Below are 17,047 nucleotides of genomic sequence, written 5' to 3'. Positions count from 1 at the left end.
ACAAAAGGCTTCGGTATTAGTTGGAATGAAGGGTATGATACTTAAACTCTTCTTTCTTAAAGATACAATCGATATCTGATATTTCAACACGCCCCATCGACCCAATTAGTGGGTCACACATGCGAGATCCACACATCTACAATCATGTGGAGCCTAGGTGACTCACCCTATATGCGGGGCCAAGGGACGACCATTAACATACAAGGTCAAGGGGACCCACCCATCACGTGGCAATACATTACCGACCCACTCCTTGGCTCTGATACCATGTAAAATTATCAGACAGACGGGCCAAAGGCTCTCTTCCAACACCACCGATATTGTCCCCAACTTGTTAATTATCACCTGCACAATCCGTCATGTATGAGATTTTATTACAAAAAACCTTGATATTAGTTGGAGTGGGGTTGAATGTTTAAACTTTTCTTTTATCAAATATACGGTCAATGTGGGATACTTTTACATTTTCATGTTATGGAATCTTCTCATAATCACATCATTGTCAATATTATTAAGTTTCAAAATCACTTTTCAATACATTCACAGCAGAAAAAGCTCTTTAAACACTAGCAATGGCAACAGGTAAGATTAGTGCTAATGTCGCGAGCAAGAAAATTGTAAATTAAGAGTTTAAGAATTACCTAATTGATTTGTTGTTTCAGAAGAGAATTCCAAAGATGAATTAGTGAAGGTTTGCTGTCTTAGAGTTGGAAATGCCTGATTCTCAGAATAGAAGAAGTTTTTAAAAAGAAAATTAGGTTAATCTCATTTTTATAGTTTTCAACATTTGATATATCAAGTTTTTATCGTCTTAAAGTAGTATCTGAAGTCATAATTTTATAACAGTTTCATACATCCGTTAATATTGTTAAATCAACTATTAACTAATGACATGACGTTCTCATGGACAGTAACTAGACGCTACATGTCAATATGGGCTCCATATGGATATTAAAAAATTAAATAAAAAACAAAAGAAAATTTAAAAAAAGATTTCAAACCCCAATCAACTCTCCAAATCACAGTAAAACATTTTCCCAAATCCCCAAACCAACAAGCCCCAATTTTCACCATGGACAACCTAAGGAAGCTCAACCACCGGCGGAACCTAAACCTCAGTGGGAAGGACATAGAACAGAACTGTTTGGCTCAAGTGTTCATCCGTGTCGGACTGGAGTCACTCCTCCTTTTCATCTCGTTCGAGTGCAAATCCTGGAATCGCGCCACCAAAAATCCGACCTGCTGGGAGCTTACTATTTTCCCCGATGCCATCGAAAGACGTTTCCCATCCTTTCAGCCTCGACAACGCTGTTTGGAATCAGCCCTGGAACTGGGCGAATCAAATCGAGAACGAGCTTAAAAATGCGGCGATTGGGCGAGGCGAAGCGGAGGCGATGGTGACAAAAGTGGCGATCGTGGGACCCACTGCTCACAAACCCGAATCTGTTGGATCTATAACCCGCCCGTTTTATTGCACTGCAGCTCCATGTAGTTTGCTGCACGTGAAACCGTTGCGTTCGTCGACCACCGTTAAGCCCTTGCCGTCGTTGCACACGGCCCTCGCCGAGGAGATTCGGGGCAAGAGCTGCAATAGCCCGATCTGGTGAAGTGAGAGGTGAGAGGGTGGTCTTTGGGTAGGAGCGAAAGAGGGGGCATAAGAGGGAGTTGGGGGTTGGGAGAGTTTTGGGACGGATGAAGAGGATGGGAGGAGAGGAGGGCAAGAGGGGAGGAGCGAGAGAGAGGTGGCGAGGGTCTGCGAAACAGAGAAAGTAGGGAGGAATTGAAAGGGAATCTGGGAGAGAGGACGAAGGCAGAAGAAAAAGTGAAAAGGGAGAGCAGAGAGGGAGAACAGAAAAGAGGGGTTGGTCGCTGGATTGGATGGGAGGGAGAAAAGAAAGCTGGGAGGGGAGCGGCGCCGGCGTAGGAGGAGGGGGAGGGGGAGAGGCGGAGGAAGAGGAAGGATCATGATTTTCTGTGTTGGCTGGGGAAAAAGAAACAGAGAGATGAACTCAGATTGGTTTTCTAGGTTTAGGTTTGGTTTTTTAGTTTTTTAAATTTTAAATTATAAATTGTTTTAATTATTAATTATTAATTATTAATTGTTTTTTTTTTTAATTTTTTAGTATTCATGTGGGCCCATACCGACACATGTCACCCAGTCATTGTCTATGTGGGTGTCACGTCAGGTTTTGACGGAAAACTTAACAGATGTATGAGATTGTTTCAAAATTATGACTTTAGATACCATTTTGAGATAAAAAAACTTCATGTACAAAATCAAGAAACTTTAGCGTAATAAATTAAGATTAACCTAAAAAAAATTTGATGATGGAAAAGAAGTTTAAAGTTTAATGCTTATTGATTGATTACCTTTTTAATTTGTGTAATTCCCCTACTTTTCTAAATATTATAAATATATTAAACAATGAATGAAGAAAAATAGGTAAGAAATAACTCTACCATAATGGAACTATTCGGTTCATTAACAAGAGAAATGTAAGAAGACTTTCAAAAGTAAATTTTTTATAGACTGTCCATTAGGGGTGGGCAAGGTGCGGTTCGATGCGGTTCCACCCCTAAATTGGAACCGAAACCGAAATATATTAACGGTTCGATTCGGTGCAGTTCCACTTAAATTTATTACTAGAACTTTACGGTTCGGTCTACACCGGTTTCGATTCGGTTCTTGCCAGTTTACGGTTCCTAATAATAAATTATTTGAACACCAAATCATTATGCATTCAAATACATCTTCTAAAACTGATTACATAAAGTTGCATACAACACATCTTTTTTAATGCAAATGTCTTTGGTAGTGGCACCAAGTCAACAAAAAGAGACAACTAAAATACATATGCACTGGTCAATCAGTCAACAAACAAAAAAATGATGAAGCAAATTGCAGGTTTTCAGACTTCAGAGAGCAAGCAAGAAGCAGCAGCTCTTGTACACAATTTTTCAACCTATTATACCATGACATGTGTGTGTATATATAATTTATTTATTTATTATTAATAAAACGGTTCGGTTCGGTTCGGTCGGTTCTTGGTCATTCGAAACCGGAACCGGAACCGGTTTGAACGGTTCGGTTAGGTTTTTCACTCAAAATTGACTTTTCCGGTCAACACAATTTTTTTCGGTTTTTTTTCTTACGGTTCGATGCAGTTTTGCGGTTTGGCGGTTTTTATGCCCACCCCTACTGTCCATCACCTCATATTTTTAACACAATTCCCTTGCCAACTTGATAAAATATTGTGCCAAAACGTGAGATAGTAGAAAGTCCATGAGAGTTTCACTGTCTCACTTTGAGAGACCCTGCTTAGCATTTCTCAACCTAACAAATAGGAATTAAGTTGTTTAGTTGGCCACAAGGGTAAATATATAAGAATTGTTGAATTATAAGTCTCTAGCTGATTGAGTATTAGAAATAAGATGAGTTTAATGTGTGTATTCACTTGAGCATATCTGCCAAGTGTAAAGTAAAAAAAAAGATGTAAGACCATGAGTGTCATGTGTTGTTTGATCCATGTAATTAGGTAGATGAGTGACTAAGATTAAATGTAGTGTTTTTGTGTGGTCCTAAAGCTAAGGCCATCAGTTAATGTAAAGGAGAGTTAGTGCTCATTTTCTGATGTAGTAGAAATATTCCTCTGCAAAACTTTTTGCATGAGAGAACAAGAAAAAGAAAACTTTCGTTTCAGCTTCTTCTGTCTTTGCTTTGCTTCTGTTTAGCTTCCTGTAAATAAAACCCAGCAAAATCAAGTTACACTAACATGGCCTCAGAGCCTGGTTTCGATTAGATCTAGGCGTGTTTCTGTGAGCTCAAACATCACCGTTTCTGGACTCGGTGAAGTTTGCCAGAGTTTGTTTGTGATCTAAAAACTACGTGTTTCTGGATTCACACAAGCTCACGATGGCTGGATCTGGGAGTGCTGAAGTGAGGACCCCGATCTTCTTCGGTGAGAACTACGAGTTCTGGAGAATCAAAATGGTTACCATTTTCAAGTCACATGGATTATGGAATCTGGTGAAAAAGGGATTTCGGTTTCCGATTCGAAGAAGAAGAAAGCTAAGACTGATGAAGATACAGATGTTGATGCTGATGATGATGAGAAAATGGCTGCAATCTTCATGAAAGATGCAAAAGCTCTCGGAATCATTCAAAGCGCAGTCTCCGATCAGATCTTCCCTCGAATCGCAAATGCAGACTCAGCAAAAATGGCATGGGATCTCTTATATGGCGAATATCACGGTGGGGATCAGGTAAGATCTGTGAAACTCCAAAGTCTTAGATGAGAATTTGAATACACTAGAATGCGTGATGATGAATCCTTGACTGGGTATCTTACTTGTTTAAATGATCTGATTAATCAAATGAAGACGTTTGGTGAAACTCTGTCAAATGAGAGATTAGTTCAGAAGGTGTTAATCAGTCTCACTAAGATATATGATCCTATATGCTTAGTGATAGAAAACACCAAATGTTTAGAATCTGTTGAACTGCAAGAGGTACTAGCTATATTGAAGAGTCAAGAGCAGAGGTTTGATTTGCATTCCTCATATGCAACTGAGAGAGCATTTTCTTCTCTTACTGTTAGTTCAAAAGGGCAGAATCGAAGTTATGCTCAGTCTAGTACTTCTAAACCACAGAGAATTTGGAATCAAAAGGGTAAGAAATGGGATTCAAAACCAAAGTTTCAGCAAAAATCATTCACAAATGTTGCACAGAATAGTACTTCCTCACAGGTTATGGGTCAAGAGAGTGTAAAACCTCAATGTAAGGTGTGTTCAAAGTTTCATTATGGTGAATGTAGATATAAGGGGAAATCTAAGTGCCATAACTGTGATAGATTTGGTCATTGGGCCAGAGAGTGTACTGTTGGAAAGTCTGTTCAAAAGGCAAATTGTGCAAGTCAAATGGACGTGACAGGAAACTTATTTTATGCAAATAATGCAGTTGCTGAGACTAAGGTTAATGGAGATTGGTACATAGATAGTGGCTGCAGTAATCATATGACAGGAAATGTTGATCTTCTTGTTGATGTGAATACAAATGTTGCAGGGAAAGTTCAAATGCCAACAGGAGTGCTAGTTAATGTGGCAGGAATGGGATCACTAGAAATTGAGACTAACAGAGGAAGAAAATACATCCGAGAAGTCATGTACTTACCTGGTTTGAAAGAGAATCTATTAAGTGTAGGACAAATGGATGAGCACGGATATTATCTTGTGTTTGGTGGACATATGTGTACTGTTTTTGATTGTCCTTCTCTGAAATGTCAAATTATCCGTGTAAAAATGAAAGAAAACAGGTGCTATCCTCTATCTCTACGGCCTGAGAAACAACTTGTGTTGAAGACTAGTTTTGCTCATTGTTCTCTGACTTGGCACAGAAGATTAGGTCACCTAAACTTTGGTGGAATCAAGAAATTGAAGGACAAAGACATGGTTCATGGTTTACCATATCTAGATGAGTATGACAAAGTGTGTGAAGGCTGTCAATATGGTAAGCAACACAGAGAAAGGTTTCCTAGTGGTCAAGCACAAAGAGCAGGTGCTCCACTTGAATTGGTTCATGTTGATTTGTGTGGACCGATGAGAAACGAGTCTACTGGAGGAAACAAGTATTTCATGTTGCTTGTAGATGATGCAACCAGGATGATATGGGTGTATTTTCTTAGATTTAAATCTGAAGCTCTTACTTGTTTTAAGAAATTCAAGGCCATGACTGAGTTGCAAAGTGGAATGAGGGTAAAATGTGTAAGGAGTGATAGAGGAGGGGAGTTCTTATCAAATCAATTCAATCAATACTGTGACACTGAGGGAATCCAAAGGCAACTGTCTCTCTCTTACACTCCACAACAAAATGCAGTGGTTGAAAGGAAAAACAGAATTGTGATTGAAATGGCCAAGTCTATGCTTCATGACAAAGGAATGCCTTACTATATGTGGGCAGAAGCTGTGCACAGTGCAGTATATATATTAAACAGATGTCCTACCAAATCACTGGATAGCATAACACCTTTTGAAGCTTACAGCAAAAGGAAACCAGGTATTGCTCATTTGAAGATTTTTGGCTCAGTTTGTTATGTTCATACTCCATCCGAGCTAAGACACAAGCTAGAACCCAAGAGTATAAAAGGAGTCTTTGTTGGATATGCAAAATGTGAGAAAGGGTATAGAGTATTTGATCCAATCTCTAAGAGACTGATCCTGTTAAGAGATGTTGTGTTCGATGAAAACTCAGCTTGGGATTGGGAAAGAAGCACAGAAAGACATATGTCACTGCCTATTTATGAGTTTGACTCTGTTGATACACCAAGAAGTGAGAATACAGAAAATGACACTCAAGTTTCAAGTGGTTTATCATCTGGCATATTGGAAAAAGCTGCAAGTGGTATTGATGATACACAGATCAACTCACAGTCAAGTGCAGGTGTGAGTGACACTCAGTCATTTGATCATACTCCATTAAAATGGAGAAAGCTGGATGATGTACTTGCTCAATGTAATCTGTGCATTATAGAACCAGAGAAATATGAAGATGTGACTAAGGATGAATCTTGGATGAATGCTATGAAGGATGAGCTCTCCATGATTGAAAAGAATGCAACCTGGGAGTTAGTAGACATGCCAAGTATCAAGCCTATAATTGGAGTAAAATGGGTCTTAAAACCAAGCTCAATCTGGATGGAACTGGGCAAAAGAACAAGGCAAGGCTTGTTGCAAAGGGATATGCCCAGAAACCAGGAATAGACTACAATGAGACCTTTGCTCCTGTTGCTCGGTTAGATACAATCAGAACCCTTATAGCATTGGCTGCACAAAAGAGTTGGAAACTCTATCAACTTGATGTCAAATCAGCTTTTTTAAATGGTGTTCTAGAGGAGGAGGTTTATGTAGAGCAGCTTGATGGTTTTGTAGCTAAAGGGGAGGAAGACAGAGTATATAAACTTCACAAAGCCTTGTATGGTCTAAAACAGGCACCACAAGCCTGGTATGGAGAGATTGATACATATTTCTCACAGTGTGGTTTTACAAGAAGTTTAAGTGAACCAACACTGTACATCAAGGCAGAAGAGAAAGACATTTTGATTGTGTCGATCTATGTGGATGACATAATCTATACTGGGAGTAACAAACAAATGCTTGAAGAATTCAAGGAAGACATGAAACGAAAGTATGAGATGACTGATTTGGGTCTTCTCCATCATTTCCTTGGAATGGGAATAGTTCAATCAACTTCAAGCATTTTCATCCACCAAAAGAAATATGCAAGCTCTTTATTAGACAAATTTGGTCTAAAAGAGTGCAAACCTGTGCTTACTCCACTGGTTGCAACTGAGAAGTTAACCACGGATGATGGAAGTGGTGCAGCAAGTGAAGAGTTATACAGAAGTATGGTGGGAAGTCTCCTATATCTCACTGCAACCAGGCCTGATATTACGTATGCATCCAGTCTGTTAGCCAGATTTATGCATTGCCCTACCAGTAAGCATGTTGGAACTGCTAAAAGAGTGCTAAGATACATCAAAGGCACACTAGATTATGGTCTGGAATATGTGAAGGGTAAGAACTCAATGTTAATTGGGTTCTGTGACAGTGACTGGAGTGGATCAATTGAGGACAGTAAAAGTACTTCTGGTTATGCCTTCTCCTTTGGCAGTGGAGTATTCTCATGGGCATCAGTGAAGCAAAATTGTGTAGCTCTTTCCACCACAAAAGCAGAGTACATCAGTGTTTCAAAAGCAACTACTCAAGCCATTTGGTTGAGATTTGTTCTTGAAGACTTTGGTGAATTTCAAACCGAAGCCACTCCAGTGCACTGTGACAACACCTCAGCAATTGCAATCACTAAGAACTCTGTGTTCCATCAAAAGACCAAACACATTAACAGAAGATACCATTTCATCAAGGATGCACTGAAGGATGGCATCATTGATCTGGTGTACTGTCCAACTAATGAGCAACTTGCTGATATTTTCACAAAACCTCTGCCTAAAGATCGGTTCAATTATCTCAGGAGCATGCTTGGAGTGAAATCAGCTCAAAACTTAAAGGGGAGTGTTGAATTATAAGTCTCTAGCTGATTGAGTATTAGAAATAAGATGAGTTTAATGTGTGTATTCACTTGAGCATATTTGCCAAGTGTACAGTAAAAAAAAAGATGTAAGGCCATGAGTGCCATGTGTTGTTTGATCCATGTAATTAGGTAGATGAGTGACTAAGATTAAATGTAGTGTTTTTGTGTGGTCCTAAAGCTAAGGCCATCAATTAATGTAAAGGAGAGTTAGTGCTCATTTTATGATGTAGTAGAAATATTCCTCTGCAAAACTTTTTGCATGAGAGAACAAGAAAAAGAAAACTTTCGTTTCAGCTTCTTCTGTCTTTGCTTTGCTTCTGTTTAGCTTCCTGTAAATAAAACCCAGCAAAATCAAGTTACACTAGCAAGAATATCAATCAATTAGAACATTAATACATAATATTTTAATGGGAATCATTAAAAGTTCACAAAGGTCATCTAAGTACGAAGTGGCTCCGCCCTTGGAAGAAATCAACGGTGACACGCCTGATAATCAACGAATCAAAAATTTCACTAAGCTTATTTGAAGGCCAAAGTATGAAACCTGACAACTGAGAAACAACACCACTTCTCAAGCCAGTAGTGTCTGTTTTGCAACGAACAATCTCAACTCTATAAATCTTAAGGTGAGGTTGTGTGTAGAATTTAATAATTCAGAGGTGTCTAATGCAATTATTATACAAACTAAAATTCCTGAACTATGAGACCTTATTTCAAGTTCTTCATCTCAGAAAACGTGATGAATATTTTAAAGATTTAATTAAACTCAACAAAAAACAATAGATTATGAGATGTTAAAAAAATAGACGTGTCATTGCGAAATTGGTAGATGTTTCGAATGAGCAAGTGAGATATCTTCTAATTAAAACCAAAATCGATGATAAACCCATTACTTAATCTGGTAAGATTTTCTTCAACTGCAAGACAATTTTAGAAACACATTCTCTACAGAATCTCTACTAAATAAAACTAATGAGATGATTTGATAAGACCTGGTTTCGGTTCTTATCCTAATACATATCTAATTCTATCCAGATTCTTTTGCTAATCCAAAACTTAAATCTTTAACTAAATTCCTGCTATAAATATACCCCAGTGCACAAGCACTGCTTCCTCAGCCAGCGTTACACTCTATCTTTTTTTCATAATTCACCTCCTCTCCTCTCTTGAAAGGTCTGCAAATTCTCCGAAATCCTTTTTCAAACTTTCGGTACTTCTTTTCGTGTTTTAATTTTCGTTCAGTTTTAATTTCCACGCAATCAATCTGAAACAATGTTACCTGTACAGGTTTGACTAGATAGTAACGATGAAGGCAAGGTCGTTAGTCCTCTTGGTCGGACTTTTGTGCTTGTGCTGCTTGGGAGGCACGGCACAAGCAGAGGCGGAGTACATGGCATACAAGGACCCCAAACAGCCCATAAATCATCGTATAAAGGACCTTATGGGTCGAATGAAGCTAGCTGAAAAGATTGGTCAGATGACGCAACTGCATCGTGCCAATGTCACAGCTGACATCATGAGGGACTTCTCATTAGGCAGTATACTGAGTGGTGGAGGGAGTGTGCCGCGGCTACAGGCCAGTCCACAGGACTGGATCAAAATGTTCAATGAGTTTCAAAATGGTTCACTTTCAAGCCGGCTTGGAATCCCGATGATTTATGGCATTGATGCGGTTCATGGCCACAATAATGTTTATAGGGCAACAATTTTCCCACATAATGTCGGACTTGGAGCTACCAGGCATGTGCAAGTATTCAACATACATATTCATAGCTACCTTGGAAAACTATGTTTTTACCAGCTACTTAAGTTCTTTAATTTGTTTGACGATTTGCTGATCTTGTAGGGATCCGGAACTAGTGAAGAATATTGGTGCTGCAACTGCTCTTGAAGTTAGAGCTACTGGCATCAATTATGTATTTGCACCATGCATTGCGGTATGCTATCAAATAACTGAACAATTTTGGGAAGTTGTATATTTTTTTGTAGTAGTTGGATTGATGTTCATCTCTTATTAATGATCACTAATTCATATTAAAATTAATCTTTAACCCTAATGTACTGGACACTAGGTCTGCAGAGATCCGAGATGGGGTAGGTGTTATGAGAGTTATAGCGAGGATCCTGCAATAGTAGAACAAATGACTGATATCATACTCGGATTGCAAGGTGAACCTCCAGCTGGTTTAAGAAGGGGCGTTCCTTATGTTGGTGGAAAGTAAGTTGATCAAGTATATGTTGTACGTACTTCTGCTTAGAAAAATCAAATATCCTCGACTCAGCTTTGTTACCACGCTACCTAGTTACTGATCGGAGTAGGTATTAATAAATACAGTTTGAAACAAAAAGAAAACATATATAACTTAGTTCAGGTGTGATCATAGTTGTCGAATTTTAAGTTGATGTTGTTTCATCACAATATGTGGTAAAATTGACAATGCCATGATTTCGTTGATTATGTTAGTACTTCTAGGTTTAGAGTAAACTAGGAATTCCTGATATGAAGAACTTGTTGGTGATATTATATAGGGACAAGGTAGCCGCCTGTGCAAAGCACTTTGTTGGAGATGGCGGAACGGTCAAGGGCATCAATGAGAACAACACAGTGATTGATAGGCATGGATTGCTGAGCATTCATATGCCTGGTTACTACCATTCTATCATCAAGGGTGTCTCAACAATCATGGTGTCCTACTCGAGTGTGAACGGGAAGAAGATGCATGCCAATCACGAGCTTGTCACCAAATTTCTTAAGGATACCCTTAAGTTCAGGGTACATTAATTAACTTTGAAATTGCACTACATTAATTGGAAACACTGGCTATATATATATATACTGGAAAATGAATGAACTAACTCTATTAACTAGTGTGATTGTTCAAATTTCAGGGTTTTGTCATCTCTGACTGGCAGGGTGTTGATAAAATTACCTATCCGCCCCATTCGGATTATCCAAACTCTGTTCTTGCTGGTATTCAAGCTGGCATTGACATGGTTAGTTACTCAAATCTTAGACCAAGATATGTAAATGGTAATTTTGTTCGAGTGGTTTGGTTCACTTTTATGATACTGAAGCTGTATGTTGGTTTATTTTTAGGTCATGGTTCCGTTCAATCACACCGAGTTCATTGATATTGTAACAACCCATGTCAACAACAAATTAATCCCCATGAGCCGTATTGATGATGCCGTCAAGAGAATTTTGAGAGTCAAGTTTGTGATGGGTTTGTTTGAGAACCCGTTGGCTGATCAGAGTTTTGTTGACAAGCTTGGAAGCCAGGTTAGTACTCTTGATCAGATATGCTAAATTGTTTTTAAACAAAAAATAAGCATAATCAAGTAATATGAAAATGTGTACCTATGTGTGCTTAATAATGTGCAGACTCATAGAGATCTGGCACGCGAAGCAGTCAGGAAGTCGCTTGTGCTGCTGAAGAATGGGGAAAATGCAGATGCACCAGTTCTACCGCTCTCTAAGAAGGCGAAAAGGATCCTAGTTGCTGGAACTCATGCCAACAACTTGGGCTATCAGTGTGGAGGTTGGAGTCTCACGTGGCAAGGACTTACCGGCAACAACAACACTGCTGGTTCGTATGTACTTATAATTGTTTTTCTTTTTTTTTTTATATGAGCGATAGTGAGGAAAGAGGAATCAAAAATAGGATTTCGGGTGCAAGGACAATGCTCTTAACCGCTTGGATATAATTTCTACTCATACGAGTATACTTAATTAATTTAAACATCGATCATATTATTGTAACTGAAATATTTTATGTGCATACAGGAACCACCATCCTAAGCGCCATCACAGCTGCAGTTGATCCCAGCACAGAAATTATGTTCAGCGAAAACCCTGATGCTGATTTTGTCAAGTCTAATAACTTTTCCTATGCCATCGTTGCCGTTGGGGAGCCCCCTTATGCTGAGACCAACGGGGATAGCTTGAATTTGACCATTGCGGAACCAGGTCCAAGCACCATCACCAATGTTTGCGGTGGAGTCAAATGCGTGGTTGTCGTTGTCTCTGGCCGTCCTGTTGTGATTGAGCCCTACGTTTCCTCGATTGATGCGCTTGTGGCTGCATGGCTTCCGGGAACTGAAGGCCAAGGAGTGAGTGATGTTCTTTTTGGAGATTATGGATTCACAGGAAAGCTTCCTAGGACATGGTTCAAGACAGTAGATCAACTCCCTATGAATGTTGGTGATGCACATTACGATCCCCTCTTTCCCTTCGGTTTTGGACTTACAACCGATCCAGTTGATCAGTCATCTTAGTTAAAACTTGTTCTAGCTCTCTCTTTGTTCTACTTGTCATTTTCTGGATTAATAACTCAACCCCTTCGGAATTTAAATTATATGTTCAATGTTTTTTTATTTCTTCTATATTAGAGAGAAAGAGAGAGTTAATCAGCCGCATGAGCTGCGGAAATACAGGAAGATAAAAATCTCACTAGAGAAGTTGGCCATGCTCAACAATAAGCAAACTCCGTCGCATTCGTAGCAACACGACTAAGGACTTCAAATAATCAATAAGCAAAGAGTATACTATCAACCAAGCTCGATAACATGTAGGCGGCCAACAGCTTTCTTTTTGTCCAAGTTTTTATCATAAGTAAACATTCTTTTCGGTTGTCCTGAAAAACTCGGAATACACGAATGGATGTGGGTTGAAGTTGCTCGGAATCTTCATGACGGTTCATTATATATACTCTAACAGCCTATCCAACAGCTGCTGCGAACTTGAATTTGAAAATACAGTCATGAATCTCGCTATCTAGTTGAATTTGAATTGAATCCAAGCGTCTAACAGTCTTTTGTTTATTTCGAATAAATAATATTAGTGTAAGAGAGTGCAAATAGCGTTACATGCCCACTCCTACGGGGACTGAGGAATGCATCGGACGGCCGCAAATAGCTCCATCTTATAAGCAATGCCTTGAACCTTTACAACTTAACGACAATTATTCCTATAAATATACCACATCAGTCGATTCGTGTTGCATCACATACATTCACATTCTCTTGTTTTGTATATTGCCAAATTTCCAACATTAGTTGGCTCACTCGTTCTATTAATATTGATCTGGTATACTATTTTTCTAGGCTGATTCTTTACTCTCTTTTCTTTCCAGACTTCCTATAAATATACGGCTTCCGCGATGAGTCATCTTTCTCTTTTTTTTTTTTTTTTTTTTTTTGTAAGTTTTATTTTCCAATAAAAAGGAATGCTGTTTCCTAGTTTACTCTCTTTTCTTTTCAGAGTTCGAATGTATACTTAGAACAGGTTAAACTTGATCTGTTTAACGTGTACAGGTTTAATTTAATCGAAGTAGTTTCTGATCGAGGATGATAAAGCCGAGTTCATCAATCCTCTTAGTGGGACTTTTATGCCTTTGCTGCTGGACAGAAATGACAGAGGGAGAAGAAGAGGACATGAAATACAAGAACCCTAAATATAGTATTAATGATCGGGTAGAGGACCTTCTAGCCCGAATGATGCTAGAAGAAAAGATCGGTCAGATGGCACAAGTAGACCGTGGCAATATCACAGCTGAGGTCATGAAGGAGTACAATATAGGCAGCATTCTTAGTGGCGGGGAGAGTGTGCCACGAACACAGGCTACTACGCAAGATTGGGTCGACATGATCAACAGGTTTCAGAATTGGTCACTTGCAACTCGGCTTGGAATCCCTATGATTTACGGCATTGATGCGGTTCATGGCCACAACAATGTGTTCAAGGCCACAATCTTCCCGCATAATGTTGGACTTGGAGCTACCAGGCAAGTCATTATTCTTTGATAAAGAACAACCCGAAAATTATTCGTTGAAAGGAATTTAATCATCAACCTATCCTAGTCCTAACTCATTTCCTCAACCTCCTCCGCTTGCACTTGCGCTAGTAGTGTTCATTTGGGTGCTTTTATATGACAATTTCAGGGATCGAGAACTTATCAGGAGGATTGGTGCTGCAACTGCTCTTGAAGTTAGAGCTACTGGCATTCAGTATACATTTGCACCATGCGTCGCGGTAATGCTATCCATTCCTTGAACAATTTGGCGTTCAAGTTGCAATATTTTGCGAGCGATTGGAATCACCTTTATTCTCAGATAATCAGACCACTTGAATGAACATGTACAATGAACAGGTCTGCAGAGATCCGAGATGGGGTAGGTGTTACGAGAGTTACAGCGAGGATCCCAGTATCGTAAAACAAATGTCCGAATTAGTGATTGGATTGCAAGGTGAAATTCCAGCTGGTTCACCAAAGGGTGTTCCTTACGTTGGTGGACCGTAAGTTGGACTAGTATTGTTCTACTACTGTGTTCATTCATGAATGCTAAGTCTTACTACCATGCATTTTTCCTCATCCCATTAATTTCTTCATCATGATGTATGTATATATAGGGATAAGGTGGCGGCCTCTGCGAAGCACTTTGTGGGAGATGGCGGCACCACCAACGGCATCAACGAGAACAACACTGTAATTGATTGGCAAGGATTGTTCGAAATTCACATGCCTGGTTATATCGAGAGCATAGCCAAGGGTGTGTCCACTGTCATGGTGTCCTACTCCAGCTGGAACGGAGTCAAGATGCACGCTAACTACGAACTCATCACCAAATATCTCAAGGACACCCTTAACTTTAAGGTAAGGTACAACCAAACTGTAAAGTTCAACTACAGCTGGGGTATCCAAATATGTTCATCAAATGACGTAACAATGTTTCATTTATCCGATAAAATGGGACACAGATGGCAGTAACGCTATCATCAATGATGCGGCATGTTGTTAATTTTGCAGGGTGTTGTCATCTCTGACTGGCTGGGTGTTGACAAAATTTCGAATCCACCCATGACGAATTATTCGAACTCGCTACTTCTTAGCATTCAAGCTGGTCTTGACATGGTCAGTTGCTATATATCTTCAGCTTCCATGTTATCAATGCACAATATACATGAATGTTGGTACTGTAACTGCACCACATCATATTGTTTTTCAGATCATGATTCCCCACAATTATACTTTCTTCGTCAAATTTCTAACCAACCATGTCAATGAGAATCGAATCCCAATGAGCCGTATCGATGATGCAGTTAGGAGAATACTGTCTCTCAAGTTCATGATGGGTCTGTTCGAAAAGCCGATGGCAAGTTACGAATATATTCCCTGGCTTGGATGCCAGGCACACAGAGATTTGGGAAGGGAAGCTGTGAGGAAGTCACTCGTTCTTCTGAAGAATGGAAAAACCCCAAATGATGCACCAATGCTGCCACTCCCAAGAACGGCCAAAAGGATCCTTGTTGCTGGAACCCATGCCAACAATTTGGGCTATCAATGTGGGGGTTGGAGTCTCACTTGGCAAGGAGTAAGTGGCAACAACCATACTGTTGGTATGTACGTGACGTAACAATGCTGAGTGGCAGAATAGTTAAAAGATGACATGCGGTCAAATTTGATAACCAAAAATACATGTTATGCTTTTCAAACTGAACTGTTCTCTCACTCGGTAGACGTGCTTTACATTAATACTATATAGTTGGAAACAAAATGTTTACCTTTGTATTCGAAACAGGAACCACAATACTAGGTGCCATCACAAAAGCAGTTAACGAGACCACAGAAATTTTCTACAGTGTAAATCCCGATCTTGAACTTGTCACGTTAGGTAAGTTCGATTACGCTGTGGTTGCTGTTGGTGAGCTCCCCTACGCTGAGACGAAAGGGGACGATTCAAATTTGACAATGATAGAACCAGGTCCGAGCGTTATAAAAAACATATGTGGAGCAGTCAAGTGTGTTGTGATCGTAGTATCTGGGCGTCCGATTGTGATGGAGCCCTACATTTCGTCGATCGATGCTCTCGTGGCTGCGTGGCTCCCCGGAACAGAAGGCCAAGGAATCGCTGATGTTCTATATGGTGACTATGGATTCACCGGAAAGCTTGCTAGGACATGGTTCAAGAGAGTAGATCAGCTCCCTATGAATGTTGGTGACAAAGATTATGATCCCCTCTTTCCCTATGGTTTTGGACTTACAACTCAACCTAACGCCAACTCAACTTCGGCAAACTCGTAAGTAATTGTTAAATTAGCAGATGAACTTACTTAAAACGGGTTCACCATCAGTGTGACTTCCTAGTCTAATAATGCAATGCTATGTAAAGAAAATCTTACACTTGGCATTACATTATTGGTAGGGGACACAACGTGGCAATAAAACTTTACAAGTGTTGCTTTAAATGATGCATTGGGTTGCTACATTCCTAATTTGTATAGAAGAACATCAATTATAGATTCCTCACTAAAAGGAATCATAGTCATTTAAGAAATTCTCACAAACTTTAACATGGTGTCAGAGCGGCTGCTCCTAGATCATCTCAAGCATCGTGGTCAAGCGTGTCGTTATCGTTGTCTCTTGGAGCCCTGTTGTGGTTGAGCCATTAACTTCACCGGTTGATGCCCTCGCAGCAGCATGGCCGGCGGAACTGAAGGAAGACCAGGCAATTACCGATGCTCTCTTCGGAGATTATGGATTCACCGGAAGGCTTCCAATGACCTGAGTGTAGATCAGCTCCCTATTGGCAAGCTCATCGCTCTTTTCCTTTCCCTTATCTTGCTATTTGTTTCGTTTTTGTACGAATAAGCAAGCTGTTACCAGCCGTTGGATGTAAAACAGTCTGGTAGTAAGATGGTGTAGCTGATAATGCAGACAATAAAATTTCAAACGGCACCTTAATGTACTTGTTTAGTGCCTTTCTACTGTTCTAAACGCGGTTTTATAGAGCTTGAGTAATTCATTGGCAGCACGCTACTCAAATCCAAAGTTCTTCGATATTTAAAGTCCCTCGTCCAAACACAAACACAAGTACAAACATCAAAAGCACGATATGCGCAAACAGAATTTGCATGTTTTATTTTGTGCAATTGAAAGTTTGTAAGAGTTGAGTTGTCTTGTGCTA

General features: G+C 39.6%; 3 protein-coding genes across 3 annotated transcripts; all 3 read left to right on the top strand.

Moving 5' to 3' along the window:
* Positions 1–9,473: 9,473 nt before the first annotated feature.
* Positions 9,474–11,966, top strand: LOC103958118 (beta-glucosidase BoGH3B-like). Its single transcript, XM_048571299.1, has 7 exons — positions 9,474–9,823; positions 9,930–10,020; positions 10,156–10,301; positions 10,613–10,856; positions 10,973–11,077; positions 11,181–11,363; positions 11,466–11,966. The coding sequence occupies exons 1-7, from the start codon at positions 9,474–9,476 to the stop codon at positions 11,712–11,714; spliced, it is 1,368 nt and encodes a 455-aa protein (XP_048427256.1). The 3' UTR covers positions 11,715–11,966.
* On the top strand, positions 11,921–12,358 carry LOC125471155 (periplasmic beta-glucosidase-like). Its single transcript, XM_048571274.1, has one exon. The coding sequence runs from the start codon at positions 11,921–11,923 to the stop codon at positions 12,356–12,358; it is 438 nt and encodes a 145-aa protein (XP_048427231.1).
* Positions 12,359–13,078: 720 nt separating this feature from the next.
* LOC103958352 (beta-glucosidase BoGH3B-like) lies at positions 13,079–16,999 on the top strand. Its single transcript, XM_048571257.1, has 8 exons — positions 13,079–13,866; positions 14,024–14,114; positions 14,233–14,378; positions 14,493–14,736; positions 14,890–14,994; positions 15,089–15,479; positions 15,662–16,160; positions 16,445–16,999. Exons 1-8 carry the CDS (start codon positions 13,430–13,432, stop codon positions 16,530–16,532), a joined length of 2,001 nt encoding a protein of 666 aa, XP_048427214.1. The 5' UTR covers positions 13,079–13,429; the 3' UTR covers positions 16,533–16,999.
* The last annotated feature ends 48 nt before the right edge of the window (positions 17,000–17,047 follow it).

This window comes from the organism of the source record quoted next, unplaced genomic scaffold, assembly GCF_019419815.1.
Source record: "Pyrus x bretschneideri cultivar Hongxiangsu unplaced genomic scaffold, Pyrus_bretschneideri_v1 Contig58, whole genome shotgun sequence".
NCBI lineage: Eukaryota > Viridiplantae > Streptophyta > Magnoliopsida > Rosales > Rosaceae > Pyrus > Pyrus x bretschneideri.
Note: the sequence above shows the minus strand (reverse complement) of the source record. Positions and strands in the feature narration are given on the sequence as shown.